At 40.2% G+C, this 24451-nt stretch overlaps 1 protein-coding gene across 3 annotated transcripts in view; it reads right to left on the bottom strand.

Moving 5' to 3' along the window:
* LOC146575613 (microtubule-associated serine/threonine-protein kinase 1-like) overlaps window positions 1-24451 on the bottom strand; it is a 52752-nt gene that overhangs the window by 21291 nt on the left and 7010 nt on the right. Inside the window, exons 2-7 of one of the 3 annotated variants that reach the window (XM_085270377.1) lie at window positions 22374-22405; window positions 9113-9207; window positions 7390-7465; window positions 4455-4527; window positions 1390-1550; window positions 238-313 (exon numbers count right to left, since the gene is read on the bottom strand). In XM_085270377.1, the coding sequence (XP_085126503.1) occupies window positions 238-313; window positions 1390-1550; window positions 4455-4527; window positions 7390-7465; window positions 9113-9207; window positions 22374-22405 (513 nt within the window). Of the gene's footprint in view, window positions 1-237; window positions 314-1389; window positions 1551-4454; window positions 4528-7389; window positions 7466-9112; window positions 9208-18428; window positions 18554-22373; window positions 22406-24451 lie in introns of those variants that run through there. The other 2 variants (XM_085270378.1, XM_085270379.1) reach the window with 2 other exon arrangements.

Here is a 24451-nt window from a genome sequence, read left to right as displayed (position 1 = left end):
TACGGTTCTTTCCCAGTTTCTTGGATGCAGGATATAAAACATTTGCATACACAGATCTCTGATAATGTTTAATCACAAACTGCAGAGCTTTGACTGTTTTTAATTAGTAACTGAGCACCGAAAAGGCTCCAAAAGTTTACTATTGTGTGCATTTAAACAGAATATGATGTTATCGTGAAGGCTCTTTGCAAGTCTCTGTGTGTATGTTGTGTTAGTGTGTGTGTGTGCGTGTCTAACCTTTGGAAAACGCTCTTTGTACACGTGGTTCATCATGACTATCTCGTTATCATAGCAGGAGGAGGAGCGTCCTGGGCTGCAGAGGGACACAGGGGAAAAAATTCAGCTTTTCCAAAGCAAGGGCTGAAAACTGTTATATAATGAGATCAATGCTATAATCGACATATCTGAAATACATTTAAAATAGGCTTCAAGACGCACTGTAAAATGAAAAAAACAGTAGATAGTTTTCAATAAAAGGGAGTGATTGGAACTAAAGTAATTATTCACACCAAAAGACAAAATTCAATCATAGTTTTCAAAATTATTTGTGTTGACTATACATGAAAAGTTAACTAAGACATTACTGACATTTTGTTTTTTTATAGAGGTGTTTTGCCCATAAACTGTTGGCATTTCAATACTCTAATACCTAATCAATACTAAAAGACAGTACTGGTTTATATACGTATTTACTTGATGACTTTACTGAGGTTTAATGTACTCGTACTTCCGTGTCATGCTGCTTTCTTTTTATGTATTTTGGATGCAAGTATTGTACTCTGAACTCCGTACTATTTATCTTAAAGTTTTGGATTATCAGGATTATTGGATTATTATAAATCCATTTAAAAGTACTTAAATCCCCAGCTGCAACAATAATGAGATCTACACGTTAATAAATCATAATTATCATCCGTTACTGTCATGTATCAAATTCTGAAAAGTGTAATTTGACACAGAAGTACTTTTACTTACTTTATTTACTTTGAGTATATTGTGATTATATAACCTATGCATTATTAATCTACTCCAGTAGGATTATCATTTGTATACTTCATCCAAAAAGCTTAATTTTTTTAAACTATCCAACAAAAGATCACTTTTTACATAAAAATTATAACAGGTCATGAGCCTAAAACTGATGTTTTCTGCATGGATTTTATGTCCAATTAAAAATATTCTGACTTGTGATCCTATATAAGCTAAAATATTTTTTTATTGGTTAAAGGCCTCTTTAACGATAAAAACAAAGATGTTACATAAAAGCAGTAAGATCAACCACTGGTGACCCGGCAAATCTGCTTTTAAGTAGTGCCTCTGAAAAGAGGACAGTGCGCTGGGCAGCAGACGCTGCTGTTTAATTTCATGAGCGCCGCTGCTGTGTCTAACCTGAGGCTGCGGGAGCGAGGGCGCATGTGGGGAGAGCAGCGGCCCCCATCGTCATCCATGATGCTCTCTGTGCTGCCAAAGTGCTTGGATAAGAAGTGGAGCTCATCCATGGTGGGCTGGAAGGGCAGCTGGTGCAGTCGCTCCTGAGAAGAGCTGGAGGACTGGAAGAGGGAGAAGAGGAAGGGAGCCAAGAGGGTGGAGGAGGAAGAGGAAGCAGACGGTGAAGGGGAGAGAATTAAGATGATGGAGGAGGGGGGTGGGATGGCAGATGAGAAAGGGAAGTAGGCGTTGGAAGGATCAAACAGAGAAAGTGCCAGAAAATTAACGACAAAACTCCACCAAATGACGTCCAGCAACTGCAGAAGATAACGATCTGAAAGCTAAATTATTAAAGTGTTTGACAGTCTACAGCTGTTATTCCTCATGGATCCAGACAGTGTGACGACAAACCAGGAACTGAAAGATAATGACGCCTCAGGGCCAGACCTTAAATCCATCTGTCAGTAAAACTTTGTCTCCTATTTCCTTTGCCTCAAACAGGGACAATGAGACCTAGACCGCCTCCTCTTACATTTCTAAGTGAAAAGAGTGAAGTAAGGATGCAGATTCCTCCCTTTGTTTATTTTATGTGTGGATGTCAAGATTTTTTCCTCTATCTTGGTAGAGTTGCATATTATTTTCCCAGAGAGCATCTGCTGAACTGATCCAGCTGTTACTTATATTTCTGTTCAAGTGTGTGTCTTTTTGGCTACAGTCTGATGAGCACAAACTGGGTCTTCTTCTCTCCTTGTTCACTGGTTTTTCCAAGTATACGGGGAATTCTTGGAAAATGGTTAGGAATACACCTTTGGGGCCCAAAATTTTAAATTCTTGCAAACAAGATGAAATAGAGCATCATGATCAGCGTGATCTTTCCACAAAGCTATAATCTGGTAACGCTGTCGGCAAGAAAATGACTCCATTCAGTATTTATGAATTTGTGGTATGATGTGAGAGAATTACTTTAAATAGAGCAGAGACTGAGGGGCCAGCTCAGTGTGATTCATAACATTCACAGCCTTTTGTTTAATGTACTATTGTTGTGTTTCTATTCATAGTATCTGGCTTATTTTGGTCTCTGATTAAATTAGCATGGAACCGCATGTGCTCTATCTCGTGTAGACGTCTCTTCACTACACCACGTGTCTCATCACTCTCGTCCCAACCGGCTTGGCGATCGTCACTTTCCCCTCTTGCTCTCTTCCCTTCATCCATCTAAGCCTCCATCCACAGCCAGATGGAGAGAACAACCAGGCCCCTGATATCACTGTTATGCAACACGTCATGCTGAAGGACAGGCAGGGGAAGAAGTAGAAGTGACGAGCTGGAGATGGATACATTTTAATTGTTATCTTAAAGTGAAAATGTATATTCAGCTAATACAAACTGGCTTTCATAGATATATCTAACATGCTACATGGGGAAAGTTCTGGTATGCTGAAAGGGTCGATAATCATTATAATTATGGTTAATCATCATATAGCTGTGGGGACAGGTCTGATCAATAAGCCCACCCCTCAAGTAATTTAGAAGGAATACAAATTTTGCATTGCTATAATAAGGAACCATAAGGATCTTTCCAAAATAATCATCAGTAAATGTCATCATAAAGAGTGCATCTAAAAGTATCCCCTATAATAACTAGTATTGGTTCTATAATTCCCTGCACTGCTGTTCTGCTAGCTGTCTGTCCAGATGGTGTTGCGCTATCCTAACAAGACTTATTACTTGATTTTTTTTCAGACACGTGACCACTAACTGTGTGACGATAACTTGTCTTTTTGACGTGTGACAATCACGGTGACAGTGTAGTAGTAAATAGGCCTGGAGACCGGTCCATCTCATCTGGCAATCACCGGTCATGAGAGAGAAGCGCACGTTCCCTAGACTTGGCAAAGGTTGGCAAAACCGAATCCTTGTGATTGCTTTGGTGTTTGGCATATTTACATAGTTTAAATGGAAGTGACGCCGGCCAGCTACTTTCCATAAAAATTGCAACTCAAACCCTTCAAATTAAAAGCGCAACTTTTAAATTGAAGATAGGAAACACTTCCAACTAACTGAGAAGGACACATTTTTCACAAGCAATCGATTGCTGAATCACCTCCAGTACGGTGAACAACTCAATATGCACATGACGTGAGAAACCTCAGTAGACTAATTATATCAAAGACTGTATTGCTTTCTATTTGACTTGAATAAAATGTATCAAAATGTAAAATCCAAAGCAGGAACATATACCAATGTCTTGCTTTGCCTAAAATAAGGACCTGTCACAGTGCCCATAAGCTTTTCAAGGACAGGACAGCATTGTTGGTACTTGAAGTCTGAATTGCCAGAAAAAGACGTCCATGTATCATTTCACACCAGAACTAATTTCATAGAGGGAAAACAAACAGATTTGGTATAAACAGACTAATCAGTGCTAATCAACCCATTAATTATTAGCTACTTATAAGTTATATCAAAAGTTTATTAGCTACACAGTAACCCAGCAGCCAACAATTTACATTTAAGCTAATGCTTTTGGGGTTACAACCAAATTGTGATGTAAAAGGAGCCTTCAAAGATAATGTTGGTACTCTTCATGTTCCAAATACTTAGAAATAAGTTATCAAATGAATTTTATTTAACGCTATATAATGGGGCATATTTACAGAGTTTTTCATACAGTAGACTAGGAGTGCAAATTGCTTCAGCGATGTTTTACTTGGAGTTTCGTGACCTTAGTTTTATAGTGAAGCTATATGACTTCTTATGGATATCCAATACTTTTGACTGTTTTACATTCTAAATTATCGTGACTCGTGCTGAGAGGCAACGTCCTGCAAATATTGCTCCTCGTCTACGCTTTAAATTCGACTATGTTGGTTTTAACTAGTGTATTTTTTGACTGGCAACTGAAAGGATTGCTTAAATTAAGTTGTTCGCATACGCATAACTGCAAAAATACGCTCTAGCATAGCTGCTCCCCTACACACACGTTTATGATCAATACAGTGAAAAAGTGGTGATGTATATTTTACCGTGGAGCTGGGAGTGTTGGTACCATATCCAGAAGAGGGCAACGACGCTAAAGACCATCGTCGTCCATCGGCCCTACAGAATGGCAAACACAAATTGCACTTCATTTAATACCCACTGCACTGTAGTGCTATAAAATCAATATCACATAAGCTTCTCTGTTGTTTATTATTGATTTGACAAAAATCAAGATAATGAACCTGAAAGCCCAGCTAACCTAATTTCATTAACTACAAAGAGAAGTTTTAATTCAGCTGAAGAAAATCATGTTCTAGTGAGTTGCATTGTGACTCTGTAACTCAGATTCACAGTGAGAGGCAGGCAGACAGATCTGATAAATAAGGACAGAGGCTTTATAGGAGCCTCGACTTCCAACATGAGAGAGAGACGGAAGTAAATAACAGCCTAATTGGCCGCCTACATACATCTCTGCTGTTTGAACACGAGAGTGTGGATGGAGCCTCGTTGTTTTTAATACATACATACTATTACCTGATCATTATTCATAAACACAGCTGTAGTCACTCTAGCTTCTCTTAAACACACCTTTCAAGCTTCAGCAGAGTCTCATCATTGCTGCCTTTTCATACTTGTATGGATTTCAAAATTCTCCTTTAAAGTTCTTTTGTGTTTAGGAAGTTAGCTAGTTAATGGCCAGTGCAATAATAACGATGTATAAAGCACACAAAAAGGAAACACAGTGGATGACGTGAGGCGTTGTATTTAGTGTAAGGTAAATAAGGATTGTTTTGACCTATGAATAATAAAAAGCTATTCAAGTAGGGTGTAAGAAGGAAAATATGCAACTGGAAATGAGCGTGACAGCTCCCCTTTATGAAAAGATAAAAGTGGCTGATTGTCTATGGTATGAGCACCTGCTGTTTAAAGTTGTGGAAACGAAGCAAACCCTGAGAGCGAGCTCAAGCACTTAACTCGTGTCTGCCTGTAGCATAAATGCAGCCATAAAAAGTGCATCTTGTAAATGCTGCACCTAAATCCCAGCTACACCCCCTGTCTGCATCGATCCCCGAGTTATTATAGTTTCATATTTTCTACTTTTATTTCATTTCTTTTTGTTCTGTATTCAGTTAAGTTTGAGTTAGCGTCCAGAGTGGGTTAGCTCGCTTCGGTTTAGGTTTTTTGAAAATGTCTAAGATCTAGGAACGTTAGTGCAGACGTCCAAAGTTGGAATAAATACATCCATCAAAGCCTCATCAGGCAAGCTGTATTTACATATTTTTAGCAAATTAACAAATACTAAAACTAAGGATACTTTTTAATATTTTAGTTATTATTTTAGTTTAGTTAGTTCTTCAAGTCTTTGGCTTCCTCCCACAGTCCAAATACATGCAGTTAGTGGGGACAGGTTAATTGATCAATCTAAATTGCCCATTGCCCATAGTGAATTTGAGTGCAAATGGTTGTCTGGTGAACCAGTCCAGGGTGTACCCCGCCTCTCGCCCTATCACTGCTGGGATAGGCTCCAGCTCCCCCCGCGACCCTGGATGGATGGATAGTTCTCCAAGTTCATAAAATAGTTAGCTAGTTTATATTTTTTCAAAAGTCACATTTTTATTTTAATTTCAGCTAACTACATTTTCCCCCATAACTAGTGTTAGTTTTTAGTGAAGTTTTAGTTAGCTATAATAACCTGGACTGTCCACCATGGGGCCTGACAGCCTGTAGCTGCTCTACTCCAAGACTTTGAAATACCTGATCTCAGGAGCATAAACTCTCCTTCTATTTTTAAATCACATTTCAAAACCCATCTTCACATTCAGACTTCACACCCTTCATTATAACATAATTAAACAGCATTGTAGCCCATTGTTATCCTGATCAGTTTTAATCTGTGTTTTTGTTTGTTTCTTGTGTATGCAAGTTTAAATTACTGCACCAATATGAGGCGACATTGAGGGACTCGAAAGGGGCCTATAAATAAAATGTAGTATTATTACTATTGTCACTTCCCACTCTGGGACAACTCACAGCTCACAGGTTTAATAGTTCACTCAGTGCACTACAATACATAGTTAGCATTTTGATATTAAATATTTATACATATTACCAGATAATACTTACAACCATAGAATACATCTAACGCTTTTCACACAATGCAGATTAGAGAGCTACAGTTGAAGACATATTTTCAAAATTAACAACTATTTTTGAAGCTTATGGCAAAAACAAATTACCACAAAAAGCAGTATCAAATTACAGACTGTAGTGAACATGATCCACTTAAAGTATTTTTCTGTAGGACGATGTGATTCGTGACTAAAAGCATGCAGACATTTGAGCATTAAAATGAAACGTGATGCCATGAATCTGCTTCTAATCCTCTTATAACCTGCCATAAGATTTCTGAATGTGACTACATGGATGCAGCCGTTGTTTCATGGCTCAAGGCCAAACAACTTATTTTCTGGACCTGCGCCTCCCGAGAAAAAAAGGGCCTTCTTCTCTAAACTGTTGTGTTTGAAGTGAACTAGTGTTTATAATATTGTTACACGCTGTCTTTAGCCTAAAGACAAAAGCAACCACGTGAAGGCCTAAATCTAAAATCTATTAACATGAACAGATGTAGATGTGTGACACAGGCAACAAGCGTGACTAAACAGAGAGGAGCTGTGAATGTAATGGCCTGGCCCTGTCATACATGAGTCACCCTGTTACGCTGTGAGAACCTGCGAGTGCAGCGAGAGGCTCTCCAGAATGTGTGAGATCTCTCTCAACAACACATCTGCACCTCTTGTTCCACTGGAGCTCACACCTGCTCGGTGTCTCTCCCCTCTGTGACCTTTGCCTCACACCGACTCTTCTTATCTGTCTCTATCTCACTTTCTATCCCTCTCACACCTCTTGTGCAAATATGGCCGAGAGTAAACAGGTGCAATCACAGTCAGTGTGTAGTCTGCAGTGCCGGGAAGCAGTCACCTTCTGGAGGAGGCGAATGAGAAGTGGGCTGGGTTGCTGGGAGAGAAGTTTCGTGGGCTGTCCAGTGGGCTGCTTCCTGGTGGGACAACAAGACATGCATTGAGAATGAGACACAAAAGAACGGCACGAGTGTAGGAGAAGGTCAAAGTGGTAGTATGTCATGCCACTGTGCCTTTTATCCTGTGGCCAAGTCCCAACAGGAAATCCAGTGACGTGCTGTGAGGTGCAGACGCAGAGCTGTCTCCCACTGCTCCTTTAGTTCAATATCACAGCACAACTACTCATAATAAGTAGGCAACGCTTTTAGGAGTAAACCGATTTAAAACTTAATGTAAACTAAGATTTTTTTCTTAAACCTAAGGGCCTATCTTTGATCTTTAGTGAAACTCGACAGGGAACAAATGCGAGTTACATATATATCCAAATTTCAAAAATATTTCAGACAAAAACAGAATCAACCTCATATGGGAGCTGTGTTTTCACATTCAGCTCAGTAAACTTTGAGATCATTGTTGGAAATATACTGCTTTTTGTTGTTTTCTTGCTATGATGACGTGTTTAGTTTCCCATGAAGACGGAAAACATAAGGAAACAACTCGTCTAGAGAATTAAATGTGTAACTTCTTTACACTGACACCAAGTGGAAGTTAATTGATCTGAGACACTGAAGATCAAAATGGTACGTTGGCCCTGAGAGGCCAAACGGACTGCAACTTAAGAAAACACCAGCAATAAGAAAAACGCTGCAAAAGCACACAAAACACAACAGAAATAGGAAAAAAGAAAACACAGGATGTGTTAGCCTAACTATTAGCCTAAAAAATCCGTCATCAGTATTATATGAATCATGATAAAACACATCTAGCTTGTTTTGGGTTCCTGCAACTGGTCTGTCGGGTTATTGTCTCCCCAGAAACACTTCCCTAGTGCCTTTGGAAATCTGTTTTTTCCTATTTCCGTTGTGTTTTATGTGCTTTTGAAGCGTTTTTCTTATTGTTGGTGTTTTCTTAAGTTGCAGTCCGTTTGGCCTCTCAGGGCCACCGTAAAATGGGCTTGATTTCACCCTCCATGTAAAATTACCATGACAACTTCAAAGGCTAATCATTTCACCTATTGACTGTATATAAAAAGTAGACATAAGCTCAGTGACATCAACATTAATTTATAAAATCGAGTTTTGATGTCTGAACATTACCAGTTTTGGCCTTCATATCTGTCTGTTTGTTTTTTTAAAGTAAATTTAGATGACACGGATGAGTGATAAAATTATGAGCTAATGCTAGCAAGCTTAGTTAGCAAGATGCATAAATTAAATGGGAGTAGCATGCAGACACAAAAACAATAATTATTTCTTCGTTTTAAACCACAAACAGTAGCAGGAATTATTCATTCTTATTTCTTCTGTAAAGCTGGACATGTTAACACAGAAGACTTTGACAACTGACTTGCTTTTGGCGCTGGCCTTAAGTGGACTTTATATTAAGCTAAGCTATCCTGTTACTAGCTCTAACTTAATTTTAACCATACAGACATGAGAGAGGGATCGATCTTCTAACTCTCTGCAGTGAAGTGAAAAAGAATAAAACTAAGAAACTGTAAACACATGATGAACCAGTAGAATAACCCTTTTTTGAGAGGTCGGAATATCTTCACCTATATTTTTGATCAAAATCAATTAAAATCAAGCTCACAGGGGAGGCGTTAGGGCTTTTGTTGTACATACCGAGGTGTCCAGGGAGGGGCAGAGGGGAGTGAGGCCGAGGGAGCGTGGGGGACGTGGTCGTCAGGATCAGACTTTTTCTGTTGCTTGTACGACAGCTGTTGAGAAAAAGAAGATGTAAATGTACTCACATCCACATTACCACAACAGAGTTGTGACTAAGCACTGTGTCTGTGCATAAATATATGCATGCACAGCTGTAAGTGTGGATGGAAGAGAGGCGGACACGTGAAGCAGCTCACTGCAGGGGCGCGACGGCGATACAGAGAATTCAATTTCCTCAGCCATCCATCCCTGTCTGCCTCCCCTCAGCTAAGATAAGAAAGGAGGAGAGAGAGAGAGGGAGGGATTGCCAAAGTTGGAAGAGAGAGAGAGAGAGAGAGAGAGAGAGGCAACAAGCAGGATAAGAAGAGAGGATTTAGGTGATATTTCTAAAAAAAAAAATTTTTTTAAACTGGAGAGAGAAATACTGCAAAAATGTCCACTTTTATGACCTCAGTTTACTACGGGTCTCTTAATAGCAGTCACTACCACACTGACTCATTTCAAACCTGCCTGTGGGTTCCTCATGTCACACATGATATCATTATCTCTAACTCTGCCATTAGGCAGTAAACAGAGCAAGTTGTTTGCTTTCACTAGATCCACTTACTTTGTCACAATCACACCGGAGCAGAGTAATTTAATTTTGACAAACACAAACCAAACAAACAAAAAAAAAAAGCAATGTGCTTTTCAAGGTGGCATGAGCATGGGGCATGAATAAATGCAAATAAATACAACTGGGAATAAAACGCAAGCAGCACCATCTCATCTCTGCTGCTGCCAGATAAAGAGGAGAGCTGGTCTCCCCTCTCTTCCCTTTCAGCCCGCTGTCACATGGGGTCACATGTGAGGAGGAGAGGTGTCACCTCTTCTCCCCCCCTCTCTCTCTCTCTCTCACACACACACACATATATATGCAGATATAAGTGTGATATAAATATATAAAGCAAAAACAGCACCTTAATAAAGCAGCATTAGCAGGGTCACAGACTCAGAATGACTTTAGAATTTTTCCAGTTTTCATTATTGATGAAATCATTCATTGCAGTTTATTTATAAACATAAATGATGTCATATCTGATAACTGGTGATGTCAGAATGAGGTCACACATGACTGTGACAGTATCTTTTCTGGTCACAACACTTAGTGATCGATTTCCATCCATGCATCCATCCAACTTCCATCTTTTCTGATTTGCTGGGTTATATGAATAGTACACTCAAGATGGAGAACCAGAGGGCCTTAATTCAGCCCTAATCACCCCAAAATAAATGTAAAGTTGAACCACTATATTTGTACAAAAATCAGACCCATGATTCGTTTCAGTTGCATTAATGTCACTGACAATAAAGTGATACTGTAGTGTGGCACTATAGTTATTATTATCCTTGCTGTATAGGTTGGTCCAAACCTATTACTTACTGTAATAGATAACCATAGGTATACAATAGGTAACAGGAAGGTTCCAGCACTTTCTGTGAGTCTATGCAAGAGGAAGCTTTAACATCTGCACAACCAACCCAAAAAACACACTATGTGAAAGCCCTCCAAACCCTAGGAATATTATCACCCAACCATACTGAATGATTAAATAAAATAGAAGCTTTATCTTTGCTAATGTGTTTATGAATACAAATTACAATCGTATTTATTTTGGTACACAACTTTATGGAGGCAGTGCATGCAGTGGGAGGAGGTCTGGGCTAATTTTATAGAAAATCCAATCTCACTTATGTTATATGGCCAATGAACGACCATTCATTTCATCCACAATAAACTTGGTGTGTGTACTGCTGGGAAACCTGAGTGATTGGAGTGTCGGGTTTAAGGTCATTTGGATGAAGGGCAGGCTCATTTTGCTAGCAGATAGCAGACTGATATAAATCTAAAAAGCTGCCTTGATTTGAACTCATAAATTTCCATCTACTGTCAAGCTGTCAAGTGACAGTTTTCAGTGTTGGACTTTTATGTAAAGCCAAGCCTAACCTGCGCAGAATTAACGATAAGGAGCTGTGACTGCATGTTTGTCCATTCCTGGTGACACTCTCCACATTCCTAAGTGGATCTGCTGACATCAGGCATCCTTCCACTGCTACAGTGACTTTGCAGAATACATTATTTGCTCATCTTGAATAAACATATTTATATTCATTCAGTTTAGTTAAGTCTGATGGTGACTCTGCGATATGTCTCTGTAGAGTAATGTAAAAGGCTCACATTTCTGAGCAAGCTCCATCTTATCTCACCTATCTGTTTTCATTACCTGAATGCTGATCGATCAGCTGTGTAAGTAGCTTCTCGGATATTGATCACATATGCCAATAGACTGAATTGATAACCGCTATTTTGCCATTTCACACTTTCTAACCTGGACTGATTGTATCTCGATAATCACATTAAAGCTCTCGCTGTGACACACACCGTGACCTTGAGCTGATCCCAGCAAGGGACCATCTCAGCGAGTGCATGCATGTATTTTAAGTCAAACCCAGTGTATGATTATAGTTTCAGGCTTTCATTAAGATGATTGCTACAAGATTAATATAAAGACAAACTCGGCAGCAGGACTGCACATGGTTAATGAATTCTCAGTGCTGCAGGAAATCAATGGAGGCTGGGTGTAAACACACAGCACTTGGCCTTGAGCTTCTTCTGGTAGAGTTCATGAAATAAATGCTTTAAGCATGCAGAACCTTATTTAATACACATCCAGCGATTCTGTTTTGTGGCATTGCTTATGCAGAAAACAGAGGCTTTTTTTCCCATTCCTGGATGGTCAATCAGGATCAAAGAGGGGTGGGAGGAAAGGGTGAGGTGCACTCCAATACACTTAGCAAATATGGGCTGCACTAGCCAGTGGCTCAAGAGAGGGTGGAGGGGAGGGGGTGGTTAAGGAATGGATGCTGCAGCAAGAAAGGAGATGCACAGAGCGAGAGAGAGAGAGATGGAGGGGCTAGCTGGAACAAGCATGACATTAAAGTAAAATAAGGGAAAGGGAACGCCTCGGGAAACGAGTTGACTGCAAATTCAATAGAAGAAAAACAAGAGTTAGATGCAGGGAGGGTTGAAAGGGCTCACAGGGGTGCTCATTACCCACACACATGGTAGATATGACCCAGTTTTTTTAAACCATTTTACACACACACATACACAGTCGACATATATTCGTAGCATGAACAGAGCACGTGAGGAACATTGTGAGCAGATCATACAGAATAGAGTGTGACAAAACCAAACAAACAAACACTCGCTATCCACCGCTGCTTCATATTGATGAAACCACACCATTCGCAAGAGATTCTACAAATGTTAAATAGAAGCAGATCTGAGGCGCTGGTGAAGAAGAAGACAGTCCAGAAAAGTCAGGATTTAAGTGGTAGAGGAATGTATTGCTGATGAAGCGCTAGGGAGAGCTAACCTTTAGAGCATTAGGAGGTAAATAATGAAGGGATGATTCAGAGAAAAGGAGGAAATGGGATGATGACATTTTATTTTTCTTTATGAACCATTTAATGGCTTAAGACAAATGAAGATTCAGATTTCTGTTACTAAGTTACTGAGGTTGTAGCTTTATAACTCTAGAGGGAATGTGGTGGAGAGGAGGGAGTCATGGTCACATGATGGGTTGTTGCTACGCAGCCTGCAGCAGAGAGATATAAGATAAGACCAAGTCGGGACCACAGAGAGGAAGAAGAAAAGGGGGGGAAAAGCCACTGAAGTTCACTGCTTTATGGTGAAGGGAGGGAGAGTGAAATAAGAGTCTGGGCAAACAAAGAAGTAAGCTGTAAAAGGAAATTAAGCAATAGGGACTTAGTAATAAAAGTGGCCTTCCTAAAATGGTTGGAATGAAAATGATGAAACAGAAAGAGCTCTGTAACTTTTTCCGCAGCACTATGAGGTGGGGGATAACTCAGGGAAGAGAACCACAACCTCACCACAAAAATATAAAGTAAATGTAAAAAATGAATAAAAATGTCATACATACAACCAAACCATATGTAACCGGTGTGTTTCTGCATTGTGTCTGACAAAGAAAGGTAAAAGAAAGAAAGACCTCCAAGTAAATAACTAGCTCACTCCAGCTCCTCTCCCACAGGGGAATTGTAGAAAAGGGCTGCATTTATTTTTACATTAAACATGAAGTACGAACTTACATGGAAGATATTTGACATAAGATTAAAAAAAACTCAGACATACCTGACAAAGAAAGGTAAAAGAAAGAAAGACCTCCAAGTAAATAATTTGCTCGCTCCAGCTCCTCTGACCAAATACAAACAGTGGGGGAGAGGATTAGCTCAACCCACCACAACTCCCAAGCTAGCCAGAATTATATATTCATGCTAGCATTAATGGCGCCTACACATTTCTAACATCTAACAAAAACAGGCACAATGATGACAATAATTGAACTAAAGACACACAATCAGAAATATCATGGTGGCTAAATATACATTATATGTGTGTTGTACAGTGTCTGGAAAGAAATGACACCAACCTCTTCCACAGGGGAATTGTAGAAAAGGGTAGAGACCAAAAGGGTACACTGTATTTATAGGGTTGCACCAAAGAAGAAGAAGAACAATGATGAGGGGCTCCAACTGATAAAGAACATAACTACAGGCTTGAAGGTCCTAAAAATCAGGTATAAACTGGAAAATAAAATTTGTGTAATTATAACAATATGTAATTTATGGCCGGGTTACACATACAAGCAAATATAAAATGATTACAACATCTGGGAGGTGATCTCTCTATCGAAATACAAAATCTCACTGAGTAACTCTTAAAGCTTCTTCGTCTGGCTGCTGCTAACAAATGATTCGTGATAAATGACTCGGCTGAATCTGTGCCAAAGGAGGGTGAAACAGCAGGTTTTTGGTCTTCAAAGCTAATCTACAGAGAGCCGCGTCACTCCCTATTAATGCTGCTTTACAGCTATAGTGCACTTCTCTCATCACTAAACAGCTAATATTTCATATATCATGTATAATATATCATCTGCTTCCAGACAAGAGAAGCCAAAAGTAGACACAAAAAGCACAAAATTCATACCAGTGCTCTGAACGAATTTTAACCAGATAAACATAGTTTTGTGACAGGGTAATCTATTTTCCCCATAAAACTAGCCTTCTGCTGATGCATGTCAGCCTATAAAACAAGCAGCTTGTTATGGTGACTCAAAGCGATTGTTCTCATATCGCTTATGTCAATCCTGACTGGTCCGTCTTTATAGAAAGGCATTTTTCTACATTTAAAGCAGCATAAAAAACCTTAAAATCAAACTATATCTACTATTTCAATCCAACATGTCCCTCATATGTTTATGGCCTGAGTAAATAATAAAGTCTTAGACAGAAAAATCAAACACTGTAGAGGAGGGCATGCTTTAAACTGGAGCTCCCTTGTGTCTGACTTACTGCTACTATGTGAGCGTGCATTTACAGCCACCCTTGCATGTAATGTCTGTTTAAAGAAAATGAATAATGGAAACAGTCAAAACACTTAACTCAAGGCTTCAAACTTCACTAACCAAGCTACGAAACAGGAAACTGAGATTGTGAATCCTCCCCTATTTAGACAGTGACTGAGATCCTGCCTGTGTTAGAGCAGATACACATACAGTTAAATCCAGTCCTTATAATTTATGTTCTTTTGTTAATTGCTATGGAAAAGTTGTAAGACATTCTATGACTTTATATAGTTACTAAATTATGACTGGAAAACCACCATTGGGTCCAAGGGGACTCGTGAAAATCAGACAGAAGAAGGAAAATTCCCACAACAAGGAGCTAGGAAAGTGGTATTAAGTTACCATTAATCGTGATTCATTTAGCTGAGTAAGCAATTAATCCTATTATCTCTGCAGTAAGATTAGGGTATGACATCAGGCTTTATTAAATACAGTAGATAGAGTGGGTTTTGTGCAGGATATGGACAGAGTGTATTGATCGTTTTCCTCCATCTAAACTGTAAGTAGGTAGGTCTGGCAGTATTGTCAATTTGGCCACATGACCAGCAGTAAAAAGGCAAGGACAGACAGTAAAATGGTCATGGAGACAGCCTGGGGCAAAATACTGTCCTCACGCGGCTCCATCAAATCTCCACTCAGCTACACCAAGCATTGTGCTAAATGTCAAAAGCACTGCCTCATTGAATGCACCATGGCCAAGAGAAAAGTCAAACAGACACCATCATTCTTATTTTTCCTTTTTTTTTCCATTTCCGGTTTTCCTCGGCTCTCCGGGGTCCCAAAGCTCCCTGAGAGGAATTCAAAGCCCATCAGCAAGGATGAAACACTCTTATATTTTTTTTTTTGTTTTGTTTACTCTAACAGGTTCAAATCTTTTCTTGTCAGTCTGCAGTAGTACAGAGCAGCAGACAGGAGCAGGATCTATCAAGCAAGATTTCTGTAAGAGGAGCCCTGAGAGGGAGACAGTTGAGGAGGAAGAGGATCAAAGGCTGTAAGAGTCCCATTACTCTAACACTAAAGGAAAGAGTGCCCTTCACTGAAAGCAGGGCTTAATAGGAGATATACTTGTATGAGCTTGTAGGTATTGAACTTTAGGTTCCTCTTGGGGGCAAACTGCATCACTTAGTAGGACGCACGCTACAGTCAGACCCAGGTGCCTCAGCCTCCCACGGACCTCCTTTGGTTTGCACATAATTGGTTAAGTGACGCGTAATGGTTTATTTAGTTACAGAGGAGACGTGTTTATGAGGAGAAGATGGGGGTATAGCTGGCAGCATGGTGGTGTGTGGAGAGGACACAATATGTGTGTGTCTCAAAGCTGTGTAATGTGGACGCACATGCACCGGGTGTGATTATGTCTTTCTGTTTGTGAGAGCACCTGAGCCACAGCACCCGAGGTAAACATGCACAACACTCACCAATTACTGCACATCGTCTCCACTCATTTCTCTCTGACCTCTAGCGCCTGATGCCTGTAACACTGGGTCTTGCTACACTACATATGTCAGGACAGTAATAAAAGTAATGGAGACCTTTTATATGAGAATACTTCAAACCGTAGATTCTTCATCTTTGGGGGCAGGAAAAGAAATTTTACAGAAACCTTGAGAGATCTGCTATGTCTGCATATGGCAGTTATATTATGGTTGGACATTTCCCATGTGGGGAAGGGGTTTAGCTGTAGAGAAAGCATCCTGACTCCTGACATCCTAAAAATCACCCACTTAACCTATGTTCCCAAAACGCTGTGTCTAGCAGTCAAATGTTACGGGCACTATTACCATCACTGAGTAGAGAGAACAATACATTGTTACAATTCATGCACTGCACAAGTAAGTATACATAAGTGTACTACATAAAAAGAATATAAATCGACTATCACACCACACCGCTTTACATTACAGGGCCTTTATCATTACACAAAGAAGTCAGGTCCCCTAATGCAACCAACACATATTCTCACGTCCCCATGACATGAGAACAACACATGCACATAAACTTTGTTTATTATTATTTAAGATGTGTCAGAAAGTAAGCACGGGCCAAAATGTCCTCACTTTCCAAAAATGTCCCCACTTCCAAGGTCTAAAATGCAGGTCCCCACAAATTCAGCCATTCAAGTACACTTATACACACGTGAATAAAGAAAAACCAAAATTTCAATCTGAAGAAACTGTTTTTTCCTTACTTAACATGCCCCATGTACGACCAGAATAAGTGCATGACAGGGAGATGGAAAAGAAATAAAGAGCGAGTGAGAGAGGACAGTCAAAGCTAGTATGAATCTCTAACGCGCTCACGTAACCTTAGTGAGCTGGTCCCTAATGGACGAGCAGACACAGATATCACCCCAGGGCCCTGCATGCTATCTCAGTCTCTCCCCCTTTCACCTCTTACACAACCTCTTTCTTTTTCAACTTCCATCACTTTCCTTGTCTTAATCACCCAATGCCTTTCTTCCGTCTTTGCTGACTGGGATTTTCTTTCCGTATCTCGTTGCTTTAGTCCCTCAGAAATATGTTTTTAAGGGAAGTGTTTAAAAGTGTCGTGTTCCGATCATTCTTCACTAACTAAATCCACGCGCTAGGCTTCAGTATCACTGCAGGAGTGTGGCAGATACTAAAATGGCGAGACTTTGGCATATTCCCATCTGTCTGCCTGTGCGTCTGGGCTCAGGTGGGCCATAGCAAGAGTCTATTCTCTTCTGTAATAGAAGCTATTTTAATCCCTGATCAGGAATGGAGAATAAAATCACTAAGCGAGTCAGTATGACCTCCACTGCTGCTGTTACTAAAGAGAAAACCCCCAGTGCCCAAATGTCACCTCACTTTGTCAGGTTGTTGACAATGGAGTGATTAAAAGTATCTATTAAGCACGAGTTGTATTATGGGCTCGGACTATTAATTCAGAAAATGTGATAATGACATTATTCTTTATAGTTGCACTTTTCAGCTGCTGTGTTTCACAATATAATTGCAGCTGAAATGAAAGTAAAAACGCCTGACAGGAAGTCAATATCTTACAAAGAACACTTTCCCCAAATAACCAACCCAGTCATCCAAGTCCAGAGAAATACCTCAGCATCGGTGAATCACAGTCTATAAAAATCCATTTTAAACGTAGGGTTCTGCTTGACTCATTTTTGGCTCATATAATTATTGACTGATTACTTCAAATGTGAATCGGTCTACTTGCTGTGCTTCTAGAAATGTCACTGTGATGAGTCACTGATGCAACTTTTCAACTTATCTTTTGCCAGGGTCTAAATCTTTAGTGAGGGCCTTATATACAATATATATGTCAAGATGTCAAGAGTCAGGATTCTTACTAACTTTTCATTTTCAGTAGATCCGTGATGCTTTGGCCATCCCCAACAAGAAGACAGATGCATTATTATTTTTTAATAATAATATTTCACTACTAGCTTTTCCTCAAAAGGCACAGATAAAAAAGTGAACGCATGTGTCAGGTCTCCGCTGAAGCAGCTGGATCGTTTTAGATGGTTCAGCATTAAATTAATTGGACTGATTATCACTTTAACAGCAAACCATAAAAGCATCTCATGCAACTTTTAATTTTTACATTGCCTCTAATGGCAAAATTTTATAAACTGAACTCCATGCAGGCTACCTTCAGTAAGAGCAGTTTTTAAATCAGAGTAGAGGTTATCTGTATACTGCAGAAACTGTAGGAAAGAGGAAAAAGGACAGAGGATCAGGAGATTAAACAGATAGCCGGTCCTACCACACCCTACATCACAGAAACTGAATCGTCTCTGCTCTGTCTCGAGCCTCTCGGTGTACCTTTTAGTGCGTCGGAACATATTGCTTGTATTTCGGTGTAGTTGAAAGCTGGGCGATGAGAAGTCAGAAAGCAGCAGGTCTCTGGCAAAATGCTATCGCAATGCAACGCATACTGTGGCTCCCACCACCTTTAGAGGTGCGCTGGTGTCTGTGTGTCTGGGCAAGTGTGCAAGAGAACCAAAGGAGAGAGAGAGGGAGAGAGAGAGGGAGCACAGCACAGAGGGAGGGATGCAGGGAGGAAGGGTGGGTCTCTCTTTTAGAAAGGAACAACAAAAGGCGGCAGGGGATTATGGGTCATTTTCTCAAGGCTGAGGTGCCATAGTACACAATGTGGTTTTATGAGTTACTTGTGCTTCTGTTTTGTGTTTTCCTCTGAAGTCGATGCGAAATTAAAAGCTTTAACTGCAGGCTGTTTATTCCATGAATGAAGGAAGGAGAGTACAGGCAGGTTAATTTATCTCAGCAGCGACTAAAGAAATGACCAAAGGACAAGGACATGTGGACAGTTACATAAGTAAAAAAACAATTTGAATGGGATCAAAAAGCGGAGCTAATGTTGATGTAGTATGCCAGACGTGCATACACACACACAAACTATCAATGGCTGTGTTTACCCATGAATGGTTGCAGTAGGCAGATTGAATTTGAAGCCAACTCCAGTGAGCTCATCTATAATACATAGTGGGTTGGTGGTGTCCTGCAGAGGCAAATGGGATGTGATGCAGAGGAGACAGTGACAGACTGAATTCAGATGGTAAAATAAGGGAGAGGAGGTGGAAAAGATGAGATGGTTGAAGAAAATGGTCTGGAAACAAACAGATCCCTGCCATCATTTCATGTGTGATTACCCATGGTGACTTGGGATGGCTTGAGTGTAGATGGGAGTGGGCACAAGAGACTGTTGACAGGTCAGTGCGACAATACATAAAAGATGATGTAACCACGGTGATAGCACCCACTGGTTTGTGGTTTCTCATTTTAAAGATTTATAGTTTTCTATTTCTCTTTGTTTTGGTTTTTAGTTAAAGCTAGCCTGCTAACTCATCAGCTAGTACAAACTTCAGTAAGACACACATAAAAATGCACAGGTGTGCTATACAGACACGAACACCTTCTAATTATTTATGTAATACAAAAAAATTACAAACCAGAATTTTATTCAGCAAAACCGAAACACAGACTTCTTGGACAGACTCTTGGCAAAAATGTGACCCACATCTGCAGTTTTCTATGAGCCACATATGGCCTTGACTGATGGTGTTGACTCAGCTTGAGTCTGGCTGCCGCAACTCAGCTGCCAGCTTACAATACGAGGGACAGATGTCAAGTATGTTGTGACATTTGGGCCAAATCTGCCCCACCCAGAACCTGCCTTGCTGTGTGTCAAGCATGACTCATGACTTTCTGGCTTGCCCACGTAAACATTCACCACAGGCCCAAATATGTCTGCTACTGGGAAAGCAAGCTATGTTATCTATCAGACACTTAAATTAATCAAAAATACACTAAAAAGCACCAACAACACAAATACAGTTGGATGGTCCAGTGACTGATTGTGTTGTGTTTTGTGCTCTTGGTGTTTCTCTGTCTAAGTATGCTTTTACTGTATTGGCAGTGTGTGTTTGGGATCACTGTCATACTGAAAGATGAAGCTGTTGCCAATCAGACACTAATGGTGCTGCATGTTGGATCATTTTTCATCACTTTTCTCCATTCAAAATTTCATCAGTTTTGAGAAGATCTTCCAACACAACTTACTGAAATGCAGCCCCAAACCATGACGGAGCCTCTATCATCCTGACTTCCTCTGTATATACTGACAATGATTTTAACCAAATGTGGATTCATCAGACCAGCTGTCACTGATTTTCCATCCAGTTGTTGTGTAATTTGCCAAATCTAAGCCCTTTCTTCCTATTTTCCTTTCTTAAAAATGGCTTTTGACAGCCATTCTACCTTTATACTAGGATCATTTCTGATGATACTTCATTGAACAGAAGATGGATCAACTGAAGTATCTCTCCAGTCCTGTGCTAGATTTGTTCCTATTTCTTAAGGACATGACTTCCAGACACTATTCGTTTAGTTTTTTTGGCCTGTCACTTCTTTTCCACTCTATTTGTCCAGTTTCCTCAGATTTTTTTAAGGACACACTGCATCCCATGCTTGGATATGGAAAGTTCTTGGCTATTAGCATTTTGGGAACCAGCTTGCTGGTGCAGAAATACTATTTTATGCCTGCAGAGCTGTGTTATCTTCAGCATATTTTATATATTCAACTAAGAAAGAAATAGAAACAAATTATGTGCTTTTATGACAAGTTGTGACAAAATGGCTTTAAAATAGATTATCTGCTAAATTGTCTGTGATGTTTATTAGTTACTTAACAAACTTCTTCTAAAATCTCCTAAAAATGGTCAGATACAAGAACTGGACTGACAGTGTGTGAAAAAGAAGCCAATGAATCAAGAAAAACTTTGAACCTTCAAAAAGTGTGGAGACTACTCCACACTTCTCACAAGGAAAGGGTAGTCTGGACCTGTCACAGGCTGGGTCTCCGACCCAGCACTCTGAGTTTTCTTTGTATTTTTTGATATGTTATTAGTTTGTGTTATTTCCTATTTGCCTTTAGTTTAGGCAGTTATTGTTCCTGGGTTTTCTATGTTTTGGGGTTTTCTATTTATTTCATCACGTATTAGGTCTGTTAAGTTGTGTTGTCATTTCCTGTTTTATTCTGACAATGTCATGTGTTCTTTGTTCATTGTATTTAGCTTTCCTCTCCTGGTCCTGTCATTAGGTTTATGTCTGTCAGCTGTTTTCCCCCATGTGTCGCCACTTCCCCTGATCACCTCATGTCTGTATTTAAGCCTTTTGTTTTCTTCATGCCATTGTCAGTTCGTCTGTTTATTCTCACCAGAGTTACAGTCATAGTCATAGTCTTAGCCTGTTTATTTTCCACCTCGGTCATAGTTATAGTTTTTGGTCTTAGTACCTTTAGTGTTTTGTTTCTTAGTGTTTTGCCAGCTCAGTGTTTTGTTTCTTAGTGTTTTGCCTGTTTGCTTTGGTCTCTTGGTTCATTTCCTGCCGTCATCGCAATAAAGGTTCACTTTTCTGTTAATCATTACTATTCCTCGTCATCATCTGCTTTTGGGTCCTGTTTCCGCACACATCGGCGCACCCCGCCGTGACAGGACCTGTCCGGAAAAAAAATCATCAGCACAATGCTTAAACTTGTATTAACTATTTTTTTTTTATGTTTCTGTCACATAACAACTTTGAGCTGCTCCCTTCTCACAGGGGTTTGCCACAGCAGGTAGCCCTGCATATTTGATTTGCCAGACCTTTACATCGGATACCCTTCCTGACGCAAGCCCAAAAGTAATTTGTGTCTCCAGTGACCGTTTTCTCAAACAGGTCACTCGTCACTGGTAAACCACCCTTGAATGAAAATCTTTGGCTCTTTAACTGTAGTCCATTAAACAGTATAATATTTCAACCAAATACTTAATAAATGTACCTACTTTATGCAGATAGCAAAAATTTGACAATTTGGAATAAGTTGGAGAATGCGGCATGGCTTTCAGCACCATGGATAGCGCCGGGAGCTCCCAACTGGCCTAATAAGGCTTCCACACACTCCAGCATTACTTCAGGAGACCTCATCCTCCTCTTTCACACAAGAAATCCACACTCCACACCCTAAGCACTACTGAAGCATCCTCATAGCTTTCAGACAGAATGTGAAAAGCATGCTTGTGATCCCAGAGAGCTTCCCAGCCTCATGTACGCTCGGGAAGAGAGGCTTTGATAAACAAGATGTACCACAGCTTGGTATGATTGTTTTTTTGTCCATGAAGAAGATTGTGCTTTCCCCAGGGAGTGGATGGGTGGTAGAGAGAGAGGATAGAGAGAAGAAAGGAAGGGTTAAACAAAGGTAACACTCACCTGCTGTTTTTGCGAGGCAGTGGCAAATCCTTCTGGTAGAAACACAAAGAAAAGGACAAAAAGAGAGATCAGGTACAGAAAATAGAAACATACTCTTTCTTATGAGATATTACGAAATTTGGGGAGAGCATAAATAAAACATCACATGAGCACAGTAGCAGGCGCACCTTTTCAGCTTGTTCAGAAATATGGCTTGTTATTGTGGTAGGGGTTCACATCGGTTTCTATATCCTGAGTATAATAAAGCTCTGGTCCTGGAGAAGTTTGATAACAATTAGTTCATCACCTTATCCCGATTCATTTCATTTTGTGTGTGCATGTTTCACAGTTAATTTTTGCCTTTGTTTTCAAACTACTCCTGCTATTTTCTGAAACTATGGCAACTGCTCCATCCCACCCTCCACCCCCCACCTCCCAGGTCCAGATGGACAGGAACACTGGGCTGAGACAGCAGCAGACACCAACTGCACCACACACAAAAAAAAACCCCCAGCATGAGCATAAGCAGATCTCACACCAGCACAGCCTGGATCTTTACAAACCCTTCACATGAAACTAGAGGAGGACAGAGAGGAGACGGAGAGTTTAAACAAGCGGCGGAGAGGTGGGTGAGAGGTGGATGGTACCGTGGGGAAACATGCTTTTATGCTTGCAACCTTATCTTGGAGTCTTCTGGCCTTCAGCTCTGTGTGTCTTTGTGTGCGTCATACAAGATATGGTGCTTGAGAGTCAGATATGAGATACTACTCAGTGTTTGGAAATGGATGCAATTAATGCATTAGCAGCTTCACACATGCTCCTGTCACACACAGGGTAAAGTTGTTAAGGTGCTGTTAGCATAAAATTGACCACCTGCTGACCACAGTCAATGTAATTATTGAGTTAACCTTCAAATAAAGGTTGAACGAATGGATGGGGATGTGCAGACCTGCTCCTACTGATATATGCCAGAACACATTTTTACATTGCTGCTGCCTGAGAGCCCCAGCCACTATTCACAAGGTTAAGCCTATGACACAGATGATAATTGTCAAGCCAAATGGAAAACTCTTAGTTAAACAGAGAGCACTAAACTGGTCCTCTCCTCATCTCAGGATCAGACGAACGATGCAGGCTGCACGGCTGTTCAACAGAATGTCCCGAGGGTTTACACGTTAACAAATCCGACTAAATATTCAGCTCATTGATCCCTTTTTCACTTTGTCCTTCATTGATCAGGCTAATTGACCCTGAGTTGTCAGATGAAAAGAGAGATGACTTACAAGAGCAAAAGGCATGAAGAACATCTGCGATGTGGGGGGTTACCTATACAGAGAAGCCCTAACTACACTTGACATCTAATGTTGCTGCAGAGTAGCAATTTAATCCAGAGGAAATGACCACATAAAAACTCTTTACAAGCTGCAAGGTGCTGTATTTTAGTGACAGTGAAGCTGAGTCCAGGGTCCACCAGTGTAATACCTTTTCCCTGGAGATTCAAAGTGGCAACGTAGATGCTAATCTCACTATTTAGGTCTGCTTTTTTATTCTAAGGTAAAATATCACCTTCAATTTTTGTGAAAATTTTCTGGATGGATTTGAATGACTTGGTGAGCCCTCATCAATTCTAATCACTTGTCTTTCATATAGTAACAGCATCAGGTCAAAATTTAAACTGAGCAGAATTTAGCATGCTAATGCGCTAAGCTAAAACAATTAAGGCTTTGTCCATACTGGGAGGGAATAAAACGGATGGACATTAATGAACGTTCTGCAACTTCACACCCCAGCAGCATGAAGCATGTGAGGCATGAAATGAACTTTTCTTAGCTACCTGGTGAAGTGACTACCAATATACTGAATAATACTGTTGACTGACATATGGCTGATAGTAAATACATTACAGGGTGCCTAGGCAACCAGAATCTATAATGCCTGCAAAAGATTGTTTGGTAGCTTCACTTTGTGTGAAAAGCAGGTCGCTTCCAGTTTAGATGCAGCTTAACATATTAAACGTTTCACTTGCTAAACATCAGCCTGTTAGCATTATCACTGTTAGCATGTTAACGGGCGTCGACACAGGGGAGAACAGTATTGCT

The sequence above is a fragment of the Mchenga conophoros genome, linkage group LG4 (genome assembly GCF_057382185.1).
Source record: "Mchenga conophoros isolate Kocher_MC1m ecotype Shallow Benthic linkage group LG4, M_conophoros_male_GT1.1, whole genome shotgun sequence".
Classification (NCBI taxonomy): Eukaryota; Metazoa; Chordata; class Actinopteri; order Cichliformes; family Cichlidae; genus Mchenga; species Mchenga conophoros.
The sequence above is the reverse complement of the archived record's forward strand: the minus strand, read 5'-3'. Positions and strand labels throughout refer to the sequence as shown.